General features: G+C 36.8%; 1 protein-coding gene across 1 annotated transcript in view; it reads left to right on the top strand.

The window, feature by feature from the left end:
- Positions 1 to 15005, top strand: part of LOC135203230 (uncharacterized) — a gene marked incomplete at its 3' end in the record, with an annotated part of 43924 nt that overhangs the window by 15392 nt on the left and 13527 nt on the right. The window contains 2 exon segments of the mRNA XM_064232998.1: positions 8260 to 8361; positions 9181 to 9378. Coding sequence (XP_064089068.1) covers positions 8272 to 8361; positions 9181 to 9378 — 288 coding nt within the window.

Raw genomic sequence — 15005 nt, 5'->3', positions numbered from 1 at the left:
ATAGTTTAGCACAGTATATTAGTAAAAAATAAGTTCTGGTTAGATTACAACAAAAATTTTGAGGTTATGATGATTTTCGACACTTTTTATGTCGTATTTTACGATGTTTTTAGTGACGCCTCATATGCGGAACTAGTTTCCGACGAATGAATACATACTACTTGTGGTGCGCAAAGTTTACATATAACAGTCCAAAAGCGCAAAAATAATGAAAAAATCATTGCTTGTTTCCAGTAATAATAACAAAAACAAAGTTTCTTTCTGGTTAGATTACAACGCAAATTCCAAGTATCCAAAGAGAGACATTATCCATAATTTGATCAGAGAGAGAGAGAGAGAGAGGCGTCTTCCGACGCTCCGAGTTAAGGACAGAGAAGTGTTCGTTTCATTAAACGGCCTCTGACTCATGCCAGTAAATGTTTTGTTGATACTAATAATATAAGCCTATTTAAAGATACGTTTACTTTAATTAGTCTATATGATACGTAAATAGTAATCAACTGTTCTTGTAGCCCTCAAGATTTGGCAAAATCGAAGTATCCAAAGAGAGACATTATCCAGTAACTGGAACTTTGACATACGAATTTAATTTGTTCCGTTACCATCGTCGTATATCAAAACAGTTGTATCTCAAAAAAACAAAGTTTTTCATTTTTCCATTAAAAATAATGTAATATGTATTAATCCGTTCTAGCTGGTATGAAACCACACCTGAAACACAGCTAAATTACATATAATACACAACAATTTTACACAAATAACGAGTAATAACACATAATGATAAAATAACATAGTAATGTGAGCATAAATGATAATAAATTTTTGTTAATAAAATCAATTAAAAAAAAGAAGGAATTTTACTTACCACAACGAAAGATAACGTGAGGCAGCAGGGGGGAGGAGGTAGGGGAAGGGTGGCAGGGAACGATTTGTTTCTCTTTTTATTTACGTATGTACACTAATAACTACGTAATAAACAAATTAAATAACATTGCTAAACTAATTTTTATTTATTTTTTTAATCAGTTCGTAGTTTAGAAATAATGGTGATGCCTTTGGAAGGTTTTTATAGCTTCCTTCTGCTTGATGATCGTGGATACTGTAGAAGGATTTCGACCATACTCGTTTGCCCCAAATCGACGATACGAACGCCACGTTTCATGCTTTGCTATAATTTCATGTTTTGCTTCCATCGAAATCATTTTCTTGGGTTTTTTCTATCACCTGCTTTGTCTTTAGCTTTGAGACCCATGGTTTAATAATAAAATAGACAAAATAACACGAAAAATAGGCGCAAATACAACGAACTAAAACAACGACGTGTTAACATGCAGCACCAACAAACAAACAGACGAACGCCATTTATCGGTCGCCTATACAACCAAACACTCGTCGCAAAATCGTATCTCAAATATTTCGTTGTATATCAAAGCTTATATTTTCGCAAATTTTCTGTTGTATCTCAAAACGTTCGTATATAGGGGGCAATCATATGTCAAGGTTCCAGTGTAATTTGATCAGAGAGAGAGAGAGAGAGACGCCCCTTGGCGGCATCACAATGGTCTCGGGGATTGACGTAAAGTTTATTTTCTGAACAGATAGGACAGAGAAGTGTTTCGTTTCATTAAACGGCCTCTGACTCATGGCAGGAAATGTTTTGTTGATGCTAATATATAAGCCATATTTAAAGATACGTGTACTTTAATTAGTCTATATGATACGTAAATAGTAATCAGCTGTTCGTGTAGCCCTCAAGATTTGGCAAAATCACTCCAGGTTTGAACATAAAACTTCAAGAATGTAGTGTCATCAGAGGATTACAATAGTTTTTACCTTCAAGAACCAGCATTCTTTTATGAAAATAACTCTAGGTTGTACATCAAAACTACAGGAAACAACATGTATGTAACCAAAGGATTACAAATAAGGTTTTTTATAACTTTTTATTAGTTTAAGACATATTTCCAAGCGTCGTTCCGGCTTACGACGATTTTCGGCTTACACCCCACCCCCCCCGCGTCTCAAGAACGGAACCCCCGTCGTAACCCGGGGACTGCCTGTATATATATACACATACATATATATATATATAATCTCACTTTTTTTTTTTCTATGTACAAAACGGACATGCATCGTGGATGATGTAGAATTCATAACAAACCTAGCTTTAGCTTCAGCCCAAAGACTAGATTATACGGACTACAAAATGCGAGATCTTTTGAATCAACTTTATTACATACCATTATTATGGCTTGTCAAAGCAAAGAAAAATCTGGATGATTTGTAAGAGCAATAATTCGAAGGGCAATTGTTGTATCCTATTATTTATAAATTCTAGAGCGTCAAAAGAAGAAAGGATTTTATGTACAACAAATAAACTTCCTTACACGAAAAAATGTATGTGTGTCTGTTCTAAGAGAATGTTATTTTCCAATGGCCTCACGTTGATAATCCTATAGCCAAGAGATAAATTATTATTATTATTATTATTATTATTATTATTATTATTATTATTATTATTATTATTATTATTATTATTTGGCTGGAAAGAGCAGACATATAAATACGTGACAGTGGTATGTATGTGAATAGATTATATGAGTTAAAATATATGAATAAGATACAGAACCTGAAAATAAGCTAATGTAGCCACCCTGCACTCAAAAGATAGCGCGACTGGTAGAGAACAGTTGCCATGTTGTGTTTTTAACTATTTGCTGACAGTTTTGTTAGCGTCAATGTTTGCTGCCCGCACTCTTGGCTGACAGCTGGGGCACCAAAGCTGCTTCCCATAGCAAACAGTTATTGGGTTAAATCTCAAAGTACGTGACCCAGGGATTGTACAAACTCGAGATCTCATGGTTTTGCATTTCTGGCCATTAGGTATAGGCTTATTGGTATAATCCTCTCTTGTATATCCTGCAACCCTCCCTTTGCTATAGGTTAGGCTTATTTACCTAACAATTACCTAGGGTGTAGAATGCAAAACGATTATGGAGACACATCAGAAACCATGCTTCTTTTTTATTGATTTGCATGACAGGAATGGGTTGAAAATGAAAATAAAAATACCTGATGCATGTCCTCAGTTCTTATCAGTGACAAAAGACATAGGCTAAAGGACAGGTGTTTTGAGACCATGTCCAGGAATCCTTGAAATGCATCCAAACCTTACCTTAAGCCAGCCTAATATAGGGTAGTGAGTCTTTGCCTGGCATGAGCTGTTCTCTCTAGACACTACCTATACCCAACCTGAACTAGAGTCAAGATTTCCTTAAAGGGAAGCATCTTAATTTTAAGCTCCCAAATCAGACCTATGTCTGATTTCATACCTAGCTGGAAGGCTGGAAGGGAAAGGAGGCTTGAATGGTAACTCCTAATACTACCCCTTTGAATCTCCTATCCTAACTGAACTTTGAGAGCTATTTATCATAAGAGCAAAATGTAGGAATTCATCTAAAAACTGCTACCTTGCACACTTGGGTTCATAACTGGTAAGTGGGGGGATCCACTTCCCTCAATTACCATTTACAGGCAGGTCCCCGGGTTACGACGTTCCGAGGTTACGACGCTTGTCAATAGACATTATTTCCAGGGTTACGACGCCTACAACGCTCATCTGGGAGATGACATATGACACCAAAAATGCAAAATAATCAATATTTGAAGGTTGTTTTGATGAAAAATGGCATAAGAATGCAGTTTACATAGTTTTCAATGCACCCAAAGCATTAAAAGTAAGGTTTTCTGAGGATTTTTGACGATGTTCCGGCTTACGACGCGTCTCAAGAACGGAACCCCCGTCATAACCTGGGGACCGCCTGTAATTTCATTATTAATCTAGAGGTACCACTTAATTTAATCCTGATGGTTCAGTTCAGATAGGAGCTGTACTATTCAGTGGAGGAGAGGCATGTATGAGTGGAATGGTCATTCATACATTTCCAAATCCAAAAATTTCATTCTACAAATTGTATGACAATTGTAAATGGTGAAACATGTTGGATCCCTGCCCATGTAGGCATACATAGAAATATTGATGCCAATGAAACAACTAAAGATGTAGTTATTCTGGGCAGATCAAATATAACCTTCTCAGTCAGTAATTATGTTAACTAGAAAGCGTTTTTAAAAAATGGCAGATACTACGTAATGAACAAGATAAATTTAATCAGCTCAAACTTATAATGGAATTATGACGTTCTTTAAACCAAAGGGAATGCCTCATGCTTATGCCTTGTGTTCAGTTGATCACTAGCTGTTACCCAATAGTGAAAGTGCACTGCTGTCAGTGGTCAGTAGTTGTTCCCCAGCAGTGATGGTGCTTTATTCACAGTGGGCATTAGTTGTTACCCATCAGTAATGGTGCCTTGCTTTCAGAAGTCACTCATCATTTTGCAGCAGTAATGATGCCTCACTCTTAGTGGTTACTAGTAGTTACCCAGCAGTGACACTACCTTGTTCTCAATTAGTTACCAGCTGTTGCCTACCTATGATGCTGCCATATTCTCGCTTGAACACCAATTGTTACCTAGTTCAGAATACCTAATGTCTTTACCTGCAGGTGTACAAATATTGTTGTTAGCATTTTACGGATAATAGTGAAATATCAAAGACAACTTGAAAAAGGTTAAGTATTCTTTGCTTCTTATGTGGCAGTTGTAACCCTGAGTTGAAAGCAACTCTACTGGCTGCAAGGATAGAAAACATCATAAAGCAGTGAAGAGATGACACTACCATAGACAAGCAACATCTAGATCTTATTCATGAAATTCAAAGATTTTATTGGTGTGGATTGCAGACCAAATATACAATAAAAGGGATTGCTGTTTAATTTTCCAATTATTTAAGCAAAGGCTAAAAATATACTAGAATTACTATATGTCATTATTATTTTTGGAAAATAATATCTTAGACAAAGAAGCAGAGAGTATGCTAGGATTCAGGTTCATAAGAGACAGGGTACCTCTGCTGCTCAGAGGTAGTGTAGCTGGATGGAAGCTTTGATTTTTCCCATTCCAAAAAGTCATTCACATTTAGAAATTTCTCTCTGGTCACAACCATTCAGACCCCAAGTCATTGAAGACACTGGTACTATCTGGGAGGTTGCATTTTGCCTTTCAAACGCCATTCAAAACTCTCTATTTTAGGAAGCAAATGTGATCATGTACCTCATTTGGTGATATTGGTGTGGAAGTAAGTCTTGTATTTTTTCCACAGAATGTGAACACTGTTTTGCATGCAATGGACCCATAGTTGTGTGTATTAAATCATACTGTGGTGTTCATGTTTACTCTTAAGTTGACCATTGAGTATATTGTTGTTAATGACCAGTAATCAATCTCTTTTATTAGGGTTAGAACACCTTTCATGCTGCATGCATATTGGATAAGAATGTTTTTTTATGATACAGTTCTATTTTATGACCTTGCTGAAGTTTTGGGGGGTTTGGGGGGATTGACTATAGTGAGTGTGCATAGAGTATGCTATACCTTGGAAAAGCTTATGCTTCTATCACAAATGTTAATGCCAACATCTGTTGACAATACCCGCATGTTTTTAAACTGGTTTGAGATATAATAGACTAGACTAAGGGTTAATCATTGCTACAGTATACATTTCAAATGTATTCAGAAAGCCTCTCATTTTTACAGTTAGGTTAATTATTTTGAATGATCTAATGCTTGATATGTACCATACTGAAATTATACTGTATTAATTGGTATATGTGTTAATGTTAACAGCAACTATCTATACTGTAGTTTGTTTAATAGGGAAAGTCTTCAGGTGTTTTTTGCCTTATTGCTATTATGTCAAGGTTTATTGTTTTTATTGGGTTTGCTATTTTGTTTAATGGGTTTGTATGTTCATGATCCTTGTACAGTGGTACCTCGAGATACGAAATTAATCCGTTCCGAGGCGGCCTTCGTATCATGAGTTTTTCGTATCTTGGAACACATTTTACATGTAAAATGGCTAATCCGTTCCAAGCCCTCCAAAAACACCCCATTAAATTTCATAATAAAGCTAAATTGACCTATAAACAATGAAATACTACAACAATTTGGACCATTCAATACCTAAATAAAGAATAAAAATGCAAAACCTGTAAATAAAGTGCATATTAGTGTACAAGAAATATTATTACTGTAACGTAAAATGTGGAAGCTTACCTTTCGAGCTGGGCCAGGCTATCTCTGAAAGTGGCGGCAGAGGAGGAGGAGGACAAACGGCAGATACGTACACTTAACTTTACGAAACATAAAAAATGTCAGAAAAACAAACTAAACTTTACAAAACAGATTGACAAAACTGTAACACTTAACTTTACAAAAAACTTACAATAAAATTTATTTTTTGTTTTTTTATTTTTACATTTCTTTTTACTTTTTTATACTTTACGTAATTTCAATTTCTTCACCACCGAATGGATGCCAGTCCGTTTACGGAATTTTTCGAACCACCCATGAAAAGCCTTGAACTCTGGGGTTGCGTGATGTCCCCTCTCCGCCGTCGTCTTCGGCTTGGCAATCAAATCGCCGAAAATAGCGCTGGCCTTACCAGCAGATTGCCGTCTCGTTATCGTAATCGCCATCGATTTCTTGTCCTCGATCCATACAAGAAGCAGCCTTTCCATTTCATTATGCACATGGCTCCCATATTGTTGGGACAAAATAGTCGGACGCCCTTGGAAGGTGTAGCTGCTTTGATGGCTTCCTTCTGCTTAAGGATGGTGCCTATCGTCGACGGATTTTGGCCGTATTCCTTAGCGATCACACTCAACCGCAAGCCAGCTTAATACTTTTTTATTATCTCCATTTTTGTCTCCATAGAAAGCATTCTCTTCTTTCTGTGAACTTCAGCAACTTTCTTGGGACCCATGACTCTATGTACTGTACGTAATTAAGTTACGTTCTCACAACACAATAAAGTAGCACAACACGATAATATGTACTGCAACGAAATCACTAACGAATTTACGTTACTAAACGAAATCGTTGGACCGAACGAATGCCGATTGCGTACGGTAAAGTTTCGGGTGCGGAGTGGCCGAGCTAAGGCATGCCAACATGTACGTATAGAAGATGCATGATGGGAGGGATGCTGTCCATTTAGAGAGAAGGATCTCATGGCTTGGCTAGCATTCAGGAACCAATGGGAGAGCAGGAGGATGGTGGCGTGCGGCGCGAGTTTCAAACTGTTATGGGGCGAATCTCGGACTTTCAGAAACCTTTCGTATCTTGAAAACTTTTCGTATGTAGAGCAGTAAAATTTGTTTTCGTGTTAGCTTTCGTATCTCGAGTTTTTCGTAAGTTGAGCCTTTCGTATCTCGAGGTACTACTGTATTATTATTATTATTATTATTATGAAAGATTGTTGCATTTTATATGATAGTAAAAGTGAAGATTAGCTATGGGTTCTGTTAAGTAAAAAAATTTGTTGTTGGACTGTTTCCACATTAAACATTGTTGTATTTTCCTTGCTTCTATGAATTCTTTGTGTTTATGTATTTAATGTGTTTGTATAGGGTAGGCTATGCAAAGGTTTGGAGAAGATTATAGGTGTTATTTGACTGGATAGTAGGGGAGAGTTTACAGTATATAAACTGGGATGTTCAGTAATAGTGTTTTTGTATTATAAAAATGGATGATTATAATCTTGTCACAGGGATTCTTAGGGAAATAATGTTGATAAAAGAAGCAGAGGAAGATACTTTTTATAAAAATAGTTAAGAGAACATGCTCAAGGCAACTAACCGTACTAAGGATTGTGATGGGAACGAAAGTTTCAAAAGAAAATACAGGCAGTCCCGGGTTATGACGTCGTAAGCCGGAACATCATAAAAAATCCTAAGAGAACCTTCCTTTTAATGCTTTGAGTGCATTGAAAACTATGTAAACTGCATTCTTATTGCATTTTTCATAAAAAAAAACCTTCAAATATTGATTATTTTGCATTTTTGGTATCATATTTCATGTGCCAGATCAGCGTTGTAGGCGTCGTAACCCTGGAAATAATGTCTGATGAATATAATTGAGAAGCGCCTTAACCTCTGGAACGTCGTAAGCCGAACCCATCGTAACCCGGGGACTGCCTGTTATTGATTTTTTTTTTTATTTCATTTGAAGAAAAAGAATGGTTTAAGAAATGCAATATACATCTATATAAGTTGCACTTTATTAATCTCAATGTGAGTTTCCGATCGGCCTGTTCTGCTTTGTTATGTTCACTAGTTTTACTTCTTGTTTTGTTCTTCAGTTACAGGGTACCATGATGAGTATGCCCGAAGGACTGTTGAAGTTACGGTGGAACAACCATCAGGCAACATTTTGCCACATATTACATAGACTCCGTTCAAAGGTTAGTGGCTGTTTTCAAATATGATTGATAAGTGTTTTATATGTTTTATGAAATGACATGGACCATTAACATGAATTAATCATTTTATGAGGTTTTAATGGGTCTTTGAATTGGTACACGAATGCTCAATCTCAAGCAAAAAGTATATTATTGTAGTATTATTTAGGAATAATGTTTGAATGAATATTTCCAAAGTACTTCGAGGTATACTAGGGCTATACGGTATATTATTTTACCTGATGCAATTCAACTTTAGGTAAGCAAATTTGGAAGAATGCAGATGGTTATGTTGAATTTAATTGGTTTTTGTGCATATGTGTGAAATGTAGTTGATTAAAAATTGTGTAGGTAGTGTGGTTGTTAATAGTATTGCTCCTAATAAGTAGTTTAAGCCAAATATTAGGGTCTGAGACTTGAAAAAGATAGCTTGATAGGTGTGTTCTTAAGTATGTTGAAAGTTGATGCTAGACAGTGAAATATGTGGAAAAGGTAGGTTGGAAGTGACCAAGATGAAACAAATGAAAGCAAAAGGCAAGAGGGAGTACAGTTAGGGTTGAAAGCAGAGCTGCAGGGAGCTTTCAATACTGTATGTGTTTGTTACCCTTTTAGGACGTTTCCGTTATGCAGTGTGGTTACGTGGATGCTTGGGCCAAGAATGTTTGAGTGAAAAATGCCAAAGATTAAATGATTGATAGTAATGACGAACTGAAAGCGGATTTCTTTTTGTATGGTAGTGTCTTGTGTTGAATACAAGGAGACTTATTTAGAATGCTTTTTTTTGCTTAAATTTCCTTATGTTGCATGTCTTTTTACTTACAGCCCCGGTATGCAGATGCCACACTGGCTTGTGAAGGTCGGTTGTTTATGGTCCATAGACTGGTCTTAGCAACCTGCAGTGACTTCTTTGATGAGATTTTTCAGCAGACTCCATGTGACAGCACTCGTGCTGTAATAGTTTTGAATGAAGCTCGGGCCCAGGATATTGAGTGCTTGTTAGACTACATGTATTGTGGTCAAGTAAGTTACTAATCTAGTTATTGAAATTGCCATTGTTCATAAATATAGAAACAAACCTTTGGCTTAAAAATTAGGATAATACTAGTGTGCCAAGCTGGAAAGCCGGTAGAATTAAATAAAACTTGTGAGATCCAGGGACTTATTGCGTAATTACGTCTACGGGGTAATTGTAGTTCCCAGAATGCCCTCGGTGTCTCGTGACCCATCAATTACTTTCCTACCGCCTTTAAGATAAGACGTGATTACTTTCTGTCTATTTTAAAGCTGGATTAGTTTGCCCAATTTGATTCATATTTTCCTTTTTTCTCTCTGGGTGATCTCAGTGTGGGTGTGATCTGCTAGGTGTGTGTACATTGTGAGATGGAGAATTTTGCTTCACCAATGGGAATTCTTTGGGTTCTCACAAGAGACAAAGGAAATGCCCTGGAGTGAGTGGGTTTCCTTGTTCAAGATTTTGACACTCGGTGTCTACAGATCACATCCAACGTGTAGTAGGTGCAGAGAATCTTTATGTTTCTAAAATTCATGTGGGATTACCCCGGATCATTCTTAAGGTTTCATATGTGATTGTTTAGTTAGAAGTCTGTCATGGTTTACGAGTTCTTTAACTACAAAAGATTATCATGGATTCAGTTCTTCAACCCCAAGTAGCTCTTTAACCTAAGGCTGAGTACTCGAAAGATTCCTCCCTAGCACAACCTTCACCAGTTTTTGTGGAGAGATGCCTCCAATCACTAGGATCTTTATCTCTTCAGTATAGGGTTGATCCATTATCTCTTATGAGAGACCTTTCCTGCAAAACAGCGACTCACATGCAAGGCTATTATTTTTGGTGGATCTTTGACAGCTGTATACAAAGTGAGACAACTGTTGCTGTGATTGGTGACATCAAAAAGGTTCCTCTCCATACAGTGTTCCTGTTCGGTAAACAAGATCTGAATGTTTTCCAGAACAGAGGAAGTTCCTTCTGTTGATACTGGCGTGTTACTACAGGACTTACTTGTGTTTAGTTTGTCTGAAGGATGTGGACCTCTCTTCGCCCTCAGAACCCTCGGTGTGGTTCAAGAGCTTGGAGCGCGTCTTGTTCCCCTTGGAAGCTCAGACCCCTCTTTGAGGACCATAACTCTTGTACTGAGTTGGGACATTTCTCTGGTTCTAAGTTTTCTCTCTCAACCTCCTTCGAGCCTTGTGTCAATCACCTCCTTGGAAACTTACCATTTAAGTAGCTTTCCTTTTGCCGTAGACTTCCGTGGAAGGGTTGGAAAGTTTCAAGGTCCCCTCAAGCACTGCGTAGTTATCTGAACTTCTCGACTCCTAGAGCTTAGGTATCGTAGACTTCATGTTAACACAGGCCAGTTTAAGAAAGGTGTCCTAGTACAACCAAAATGTGAGGTGTTTAGGCAAGCTGACTCCTCCTCAAGTTCTCCCACCACTTATCTGTTCATAAGTTTTGAATGTTGGCTCATGATGCCTCAAACCACTTTCACTTTCTTTTGCACGAAGAATGCTGCCCACAGATCCTTTGACATGGTTTCTTAGGGTTGAGCGGTGGCTGTTCAACAACTGTGATTGATCCAGTGGCCATGTCAGGACAGTTTGTATCTTGCCTAAAATGATTAAGTGGATTGAGGAACGTGGGAGTTGTCTGGCCTCTTTTCTTTCCCTTGTCTCCTTTCTTCATTCCTGCAGGCAGTTTGAAGAATAGATACATCATACACTGAAACTGGCTTGATGCAGATGAGCACTGCAGCCATACTGTTACAGCACTTTTCATGTTCCATGCAACATGCAATTATGCGCTTCTCAGTAGCTAAAACTCCTCGCTCCAGTAAGGGGAGTGAGGAACGGTGGCAAACCCATTTCTTGTGACCAACATGGTTTGTTGCCTGAACAGATATTGTTCTTTTTGTCTTCTTGAATGAAATGAATCTGGACCTTTTTTGTTGTAATTGAACCCAGTGGGACTGAATGTAAGATATCCAAATAGCTAACATCTGAAAGACTTGAGTCGTCTTTACCTATCTCATTTCCAAGAAGAATAATCAGGTGTCCCAAACTCTCAGTCGGCTCTGGATTCTCATACTTCCCCCCAAGTATGAGTCTATCCTATTGTTAAACCAAAGGTTTGTTTCTGGATTCTCATGCCTCCCCCCAAGTATTAGTCTATCCTATTGTTAAACCAAAGGTTTCTTCTTCACATGAACAATTGACAAATTTTTAATCACTGTATTTTTCATAGCTAACAAACCTGAGTTCTTGACATGACTGCCCACCTCTAGCTGCCCCTCTTACTACGTTTCATCGTGGTTGGAAGAAAGATTTGTTCATTCCTGGTTTCAAGTGCACTTTCTCAACATGCTTCCATCCCAACTACACATCGGTTGCCAGATGCCACAGATTCCTTGCATTTACAATCTTTGATTGTTTTTAACCGGTTTCCACCTGGCGTCAGATGATTTATCCTATTGTTAAGACCTTAGGTTTGTAAGCTAGAAATCTTGAACACGGAAAGCCGCTCACTCCAGGGCATTTCCTTTGTCGCTTCCTCGAAACGAAAGAAGTTCCCGTTGGTGAAGCAAAAATCTCCATCTCACAACGTACACACTTACAGATCACACCCACACCGAGCACACCCAGAGATAGAAAAATTAACAAGAAAAATGAAAGTGAAATGGATAAATTCTTTTCTATTTTCAATTTCCCTTTCAGCAGATCTGCAAGCAAAAGTATATTAGCTAACAATTCCTCTATTTTCTTGGTATGGCTGCTGCACAAAACTATATATTTATTTTGTGAATGAATACATTTATGATGAAAAAATCATGTATAGTACTGTATCGTAATACTAATGTATAAACATAAAAATACAGTAATCAAAGTGTATTTTTGCCTTTTGAAAAATGTTCATCACAATGTTTACATTCTGAGAATCAGAGAGAGAGAGAGAGAGAGGAGAGAGAGGAGAGAGCAGAGAGAGAGAAGAGAAAGAGAGGAGACGAGAGAGAGAGAGAGAGAGAGAGAGAGAGAGAGAGAGAGAGAGAATATGGCAACTTAATTTTACAGTAACAATTACAAATGTCAAGGACAATCAGTTTTTTTATGTTACAATTACTAATAGATCAAAATTATATACTTTAATTTATTCTGTAAGTGAAATAAGGTTTTATTGAAATTTTTCGTTTGTTCATAAAAGATATGTATACAGAGAGAGACAGAGTGGTTTTGTGATTTTGTTGGATTTTAATCTAGCATTTTATTGATAATTTGCCATTTACAGTATTAATATTTGAAAATTAGCAAGTCATTTTTATTATCATAAAAAATTTAATATTTGAAAATTAGCAAGTCATTTTTATTATCATAAAAGATTTATTTAGTCATGAAAATAAAAGAAAAATACAGTTGAATTACTAGTTAATTTCTGCTATATACTACGTATTTGGAGTAGCTCCACGGGAAAACTAGTGATTTTCTTATTTCCTCTCCCCATAGGGAAATGTTTAGTATGTAAAATTTGTCAGTAGATAGCAGTGTGCTCTCGGGAAGTTACAAGTTTATAACTTTCAAAGCATGAGGAAAAAATACCAAGTTTTGAATGGTGCATGAATCTTAATTTTATTTTCTTCTTTTTACCTTTTTAAGATCCAAAGTCCCAATTCTTTATAATACTGGCATGATTTACAAATACAGTGACCGAGTTAAAATTGGAATGTATAAATATCAGCAAAAATTATATATTTACATACTAAAAACCAGTTTGTAGTAAGATAGGGACTGCACAGTAAACTATTGTCTCTGTTTGTAATAAGAATAAACAAATCGTTCGTATTCAATGTGAATTACCTTCGGCATAAGTTGAAGTTTGGTAACATGGTAATTTGAATGGTTATGATTGTGAAAGTTGATGATGCCCGGTTACACTCTTGCTTATGGGAATGAGCAGCTGGACTAAACTTTGAAGTATTGGACAATTCAAGTAAAACTAAATAATATATTTGAATAAATATTTATTAAGTTAATCTTTTCTGTGCAATTACCAACCATGTCAAATCTTAACACTCGAAATGTTGGCTGATAAGGACAGGTGTGCATTCTGAGAGACAACCTTGCCATCGATAACCCAATCACTTAATAGGTGAGAAGCTGAGCTTCCCTAATCCATTACTGTTCCATGCAACGTAAAAGCACCTTACAAACAAACAAAACATTGCTGAATAGTCCTGCCCTTGGAATTCTGAAATTTTGAAAAGCATCTTTGAAACCACTTTCCAAATGTAAATGTATATGAAGCAACAAACTTTCCAAGTATAAATGTATAGGAGGCAACAAGCTTTAAACATCAGTGTCAAAGATCCAAGTGATCAAGCCAAATTAATATGAAATAGAGTGAAAATATATTAAATGAAGACACTCCTAAACTAATGTTACACTTAAACAATACAGCAACAACTGCTTAAACAATACAGCAACAACTGTCTTAAGTACAAATTGCGTCAGAACTATCAAACTTTAAACCTAGTGAGGGGGGATCAGTTCCAACTTAAACCTGTCACCCGTAATGGACTTTTAAACGAATGAAATTTTGGCAAATCACCTCATAAATGTAAGTTACATAAATCCAAGGGTTATTTATTTCAGTAGGTTGAGAGCAAAATGGAACCTTAAGAATGATTACAGCTTAAGTACTGTGGCTTAAATCACCATATAAATACTGCATCTGCTATTAGGGTCAGGGTGGCATACCTCAAGCATGTCCTTTCCGTGAGTAATTGTGAAGGAGTAGGAGGAGGATCACCGTGTTGATGGTGGATAGTGATGTAACCAAGAACTACGCTTGTTTGTTAATTTAGGCAAGAGCCATCTGCAGGCTGTAGTTCTCTAGTAGGTCATAACAAAGACCGAGTTAGATGTGTATTTCTGGTGATAGAAGTTCACTCTCGACGTGGTTCGGAAGTCACATAAAGTCGTGGTCCCACCATACAAACAACCAAACATAACAAAAGACCTTGTGTCCATAGAAACAATAATATGGGCAAAGGAGGGAGAATGCCTTTGATATACGTTTTCAGGCACGGTGGTAGGAGTGGAAGAGGCATCTTTACGTTAAATCCAACCCTTCCATTTTCGACTGGTGTCTTCCGAATTTCTTCTGGAGAAATGTATAAGCAGCAGTATGGTTGTTTAAAGCAAACAATCAGTTTCCCATGAGAAACTGAAAATGCCACCCAAATTGATAGGTATTTAGTCACTAATTATTAAATAAGGGTTCCTCATGGAAAGTGAGTATATAACAGTTTAAAAATCCAATGAACCAATTTATACAAAGATAAATGCAAAAATAAGTTTTCTTTACATCTGCAAAGATGCCCAGGGTATGAATGAATGTCCATGTTTCCAGGAGGTGCTCTCATAGTTTTATTTCAGAGATTTGGTGGTTCCCTTACCTTTTAACTAATCTGTTGCTAGTTAACTGTGTTGCTACCAGACGTCTGTGACAGGACTAGCTTTCATCTGATGTAATCCATGTAAAATACTTACATGTACTTAGGAAAATGGAAATTATTTGGATTTAAGCAATAATAGATGTATCTCACTACCTCTTAGTGAATCTTTGAAATTTGTATTTG

The sequence above is a fragment of the Macrobrachium nipponense genome, chromosome 33, assembly GCF_015104395.2.
Source record: "Macrobrachium nipponense isolate FS-2020 chromosome 33, ASM1510439v2, whole genome shotgun sequence".
NCBI lineage: Eukaryota > Metazoa > Arthropoda > Malacostraca > Decapoda > Palaemonidae > Macrobrachium > Macrobrachium nipponense.
Note: the sequence above shows the minus strand (reverse complement) of the source record. Positions and strands in the feature narration are given on the sequence as shown.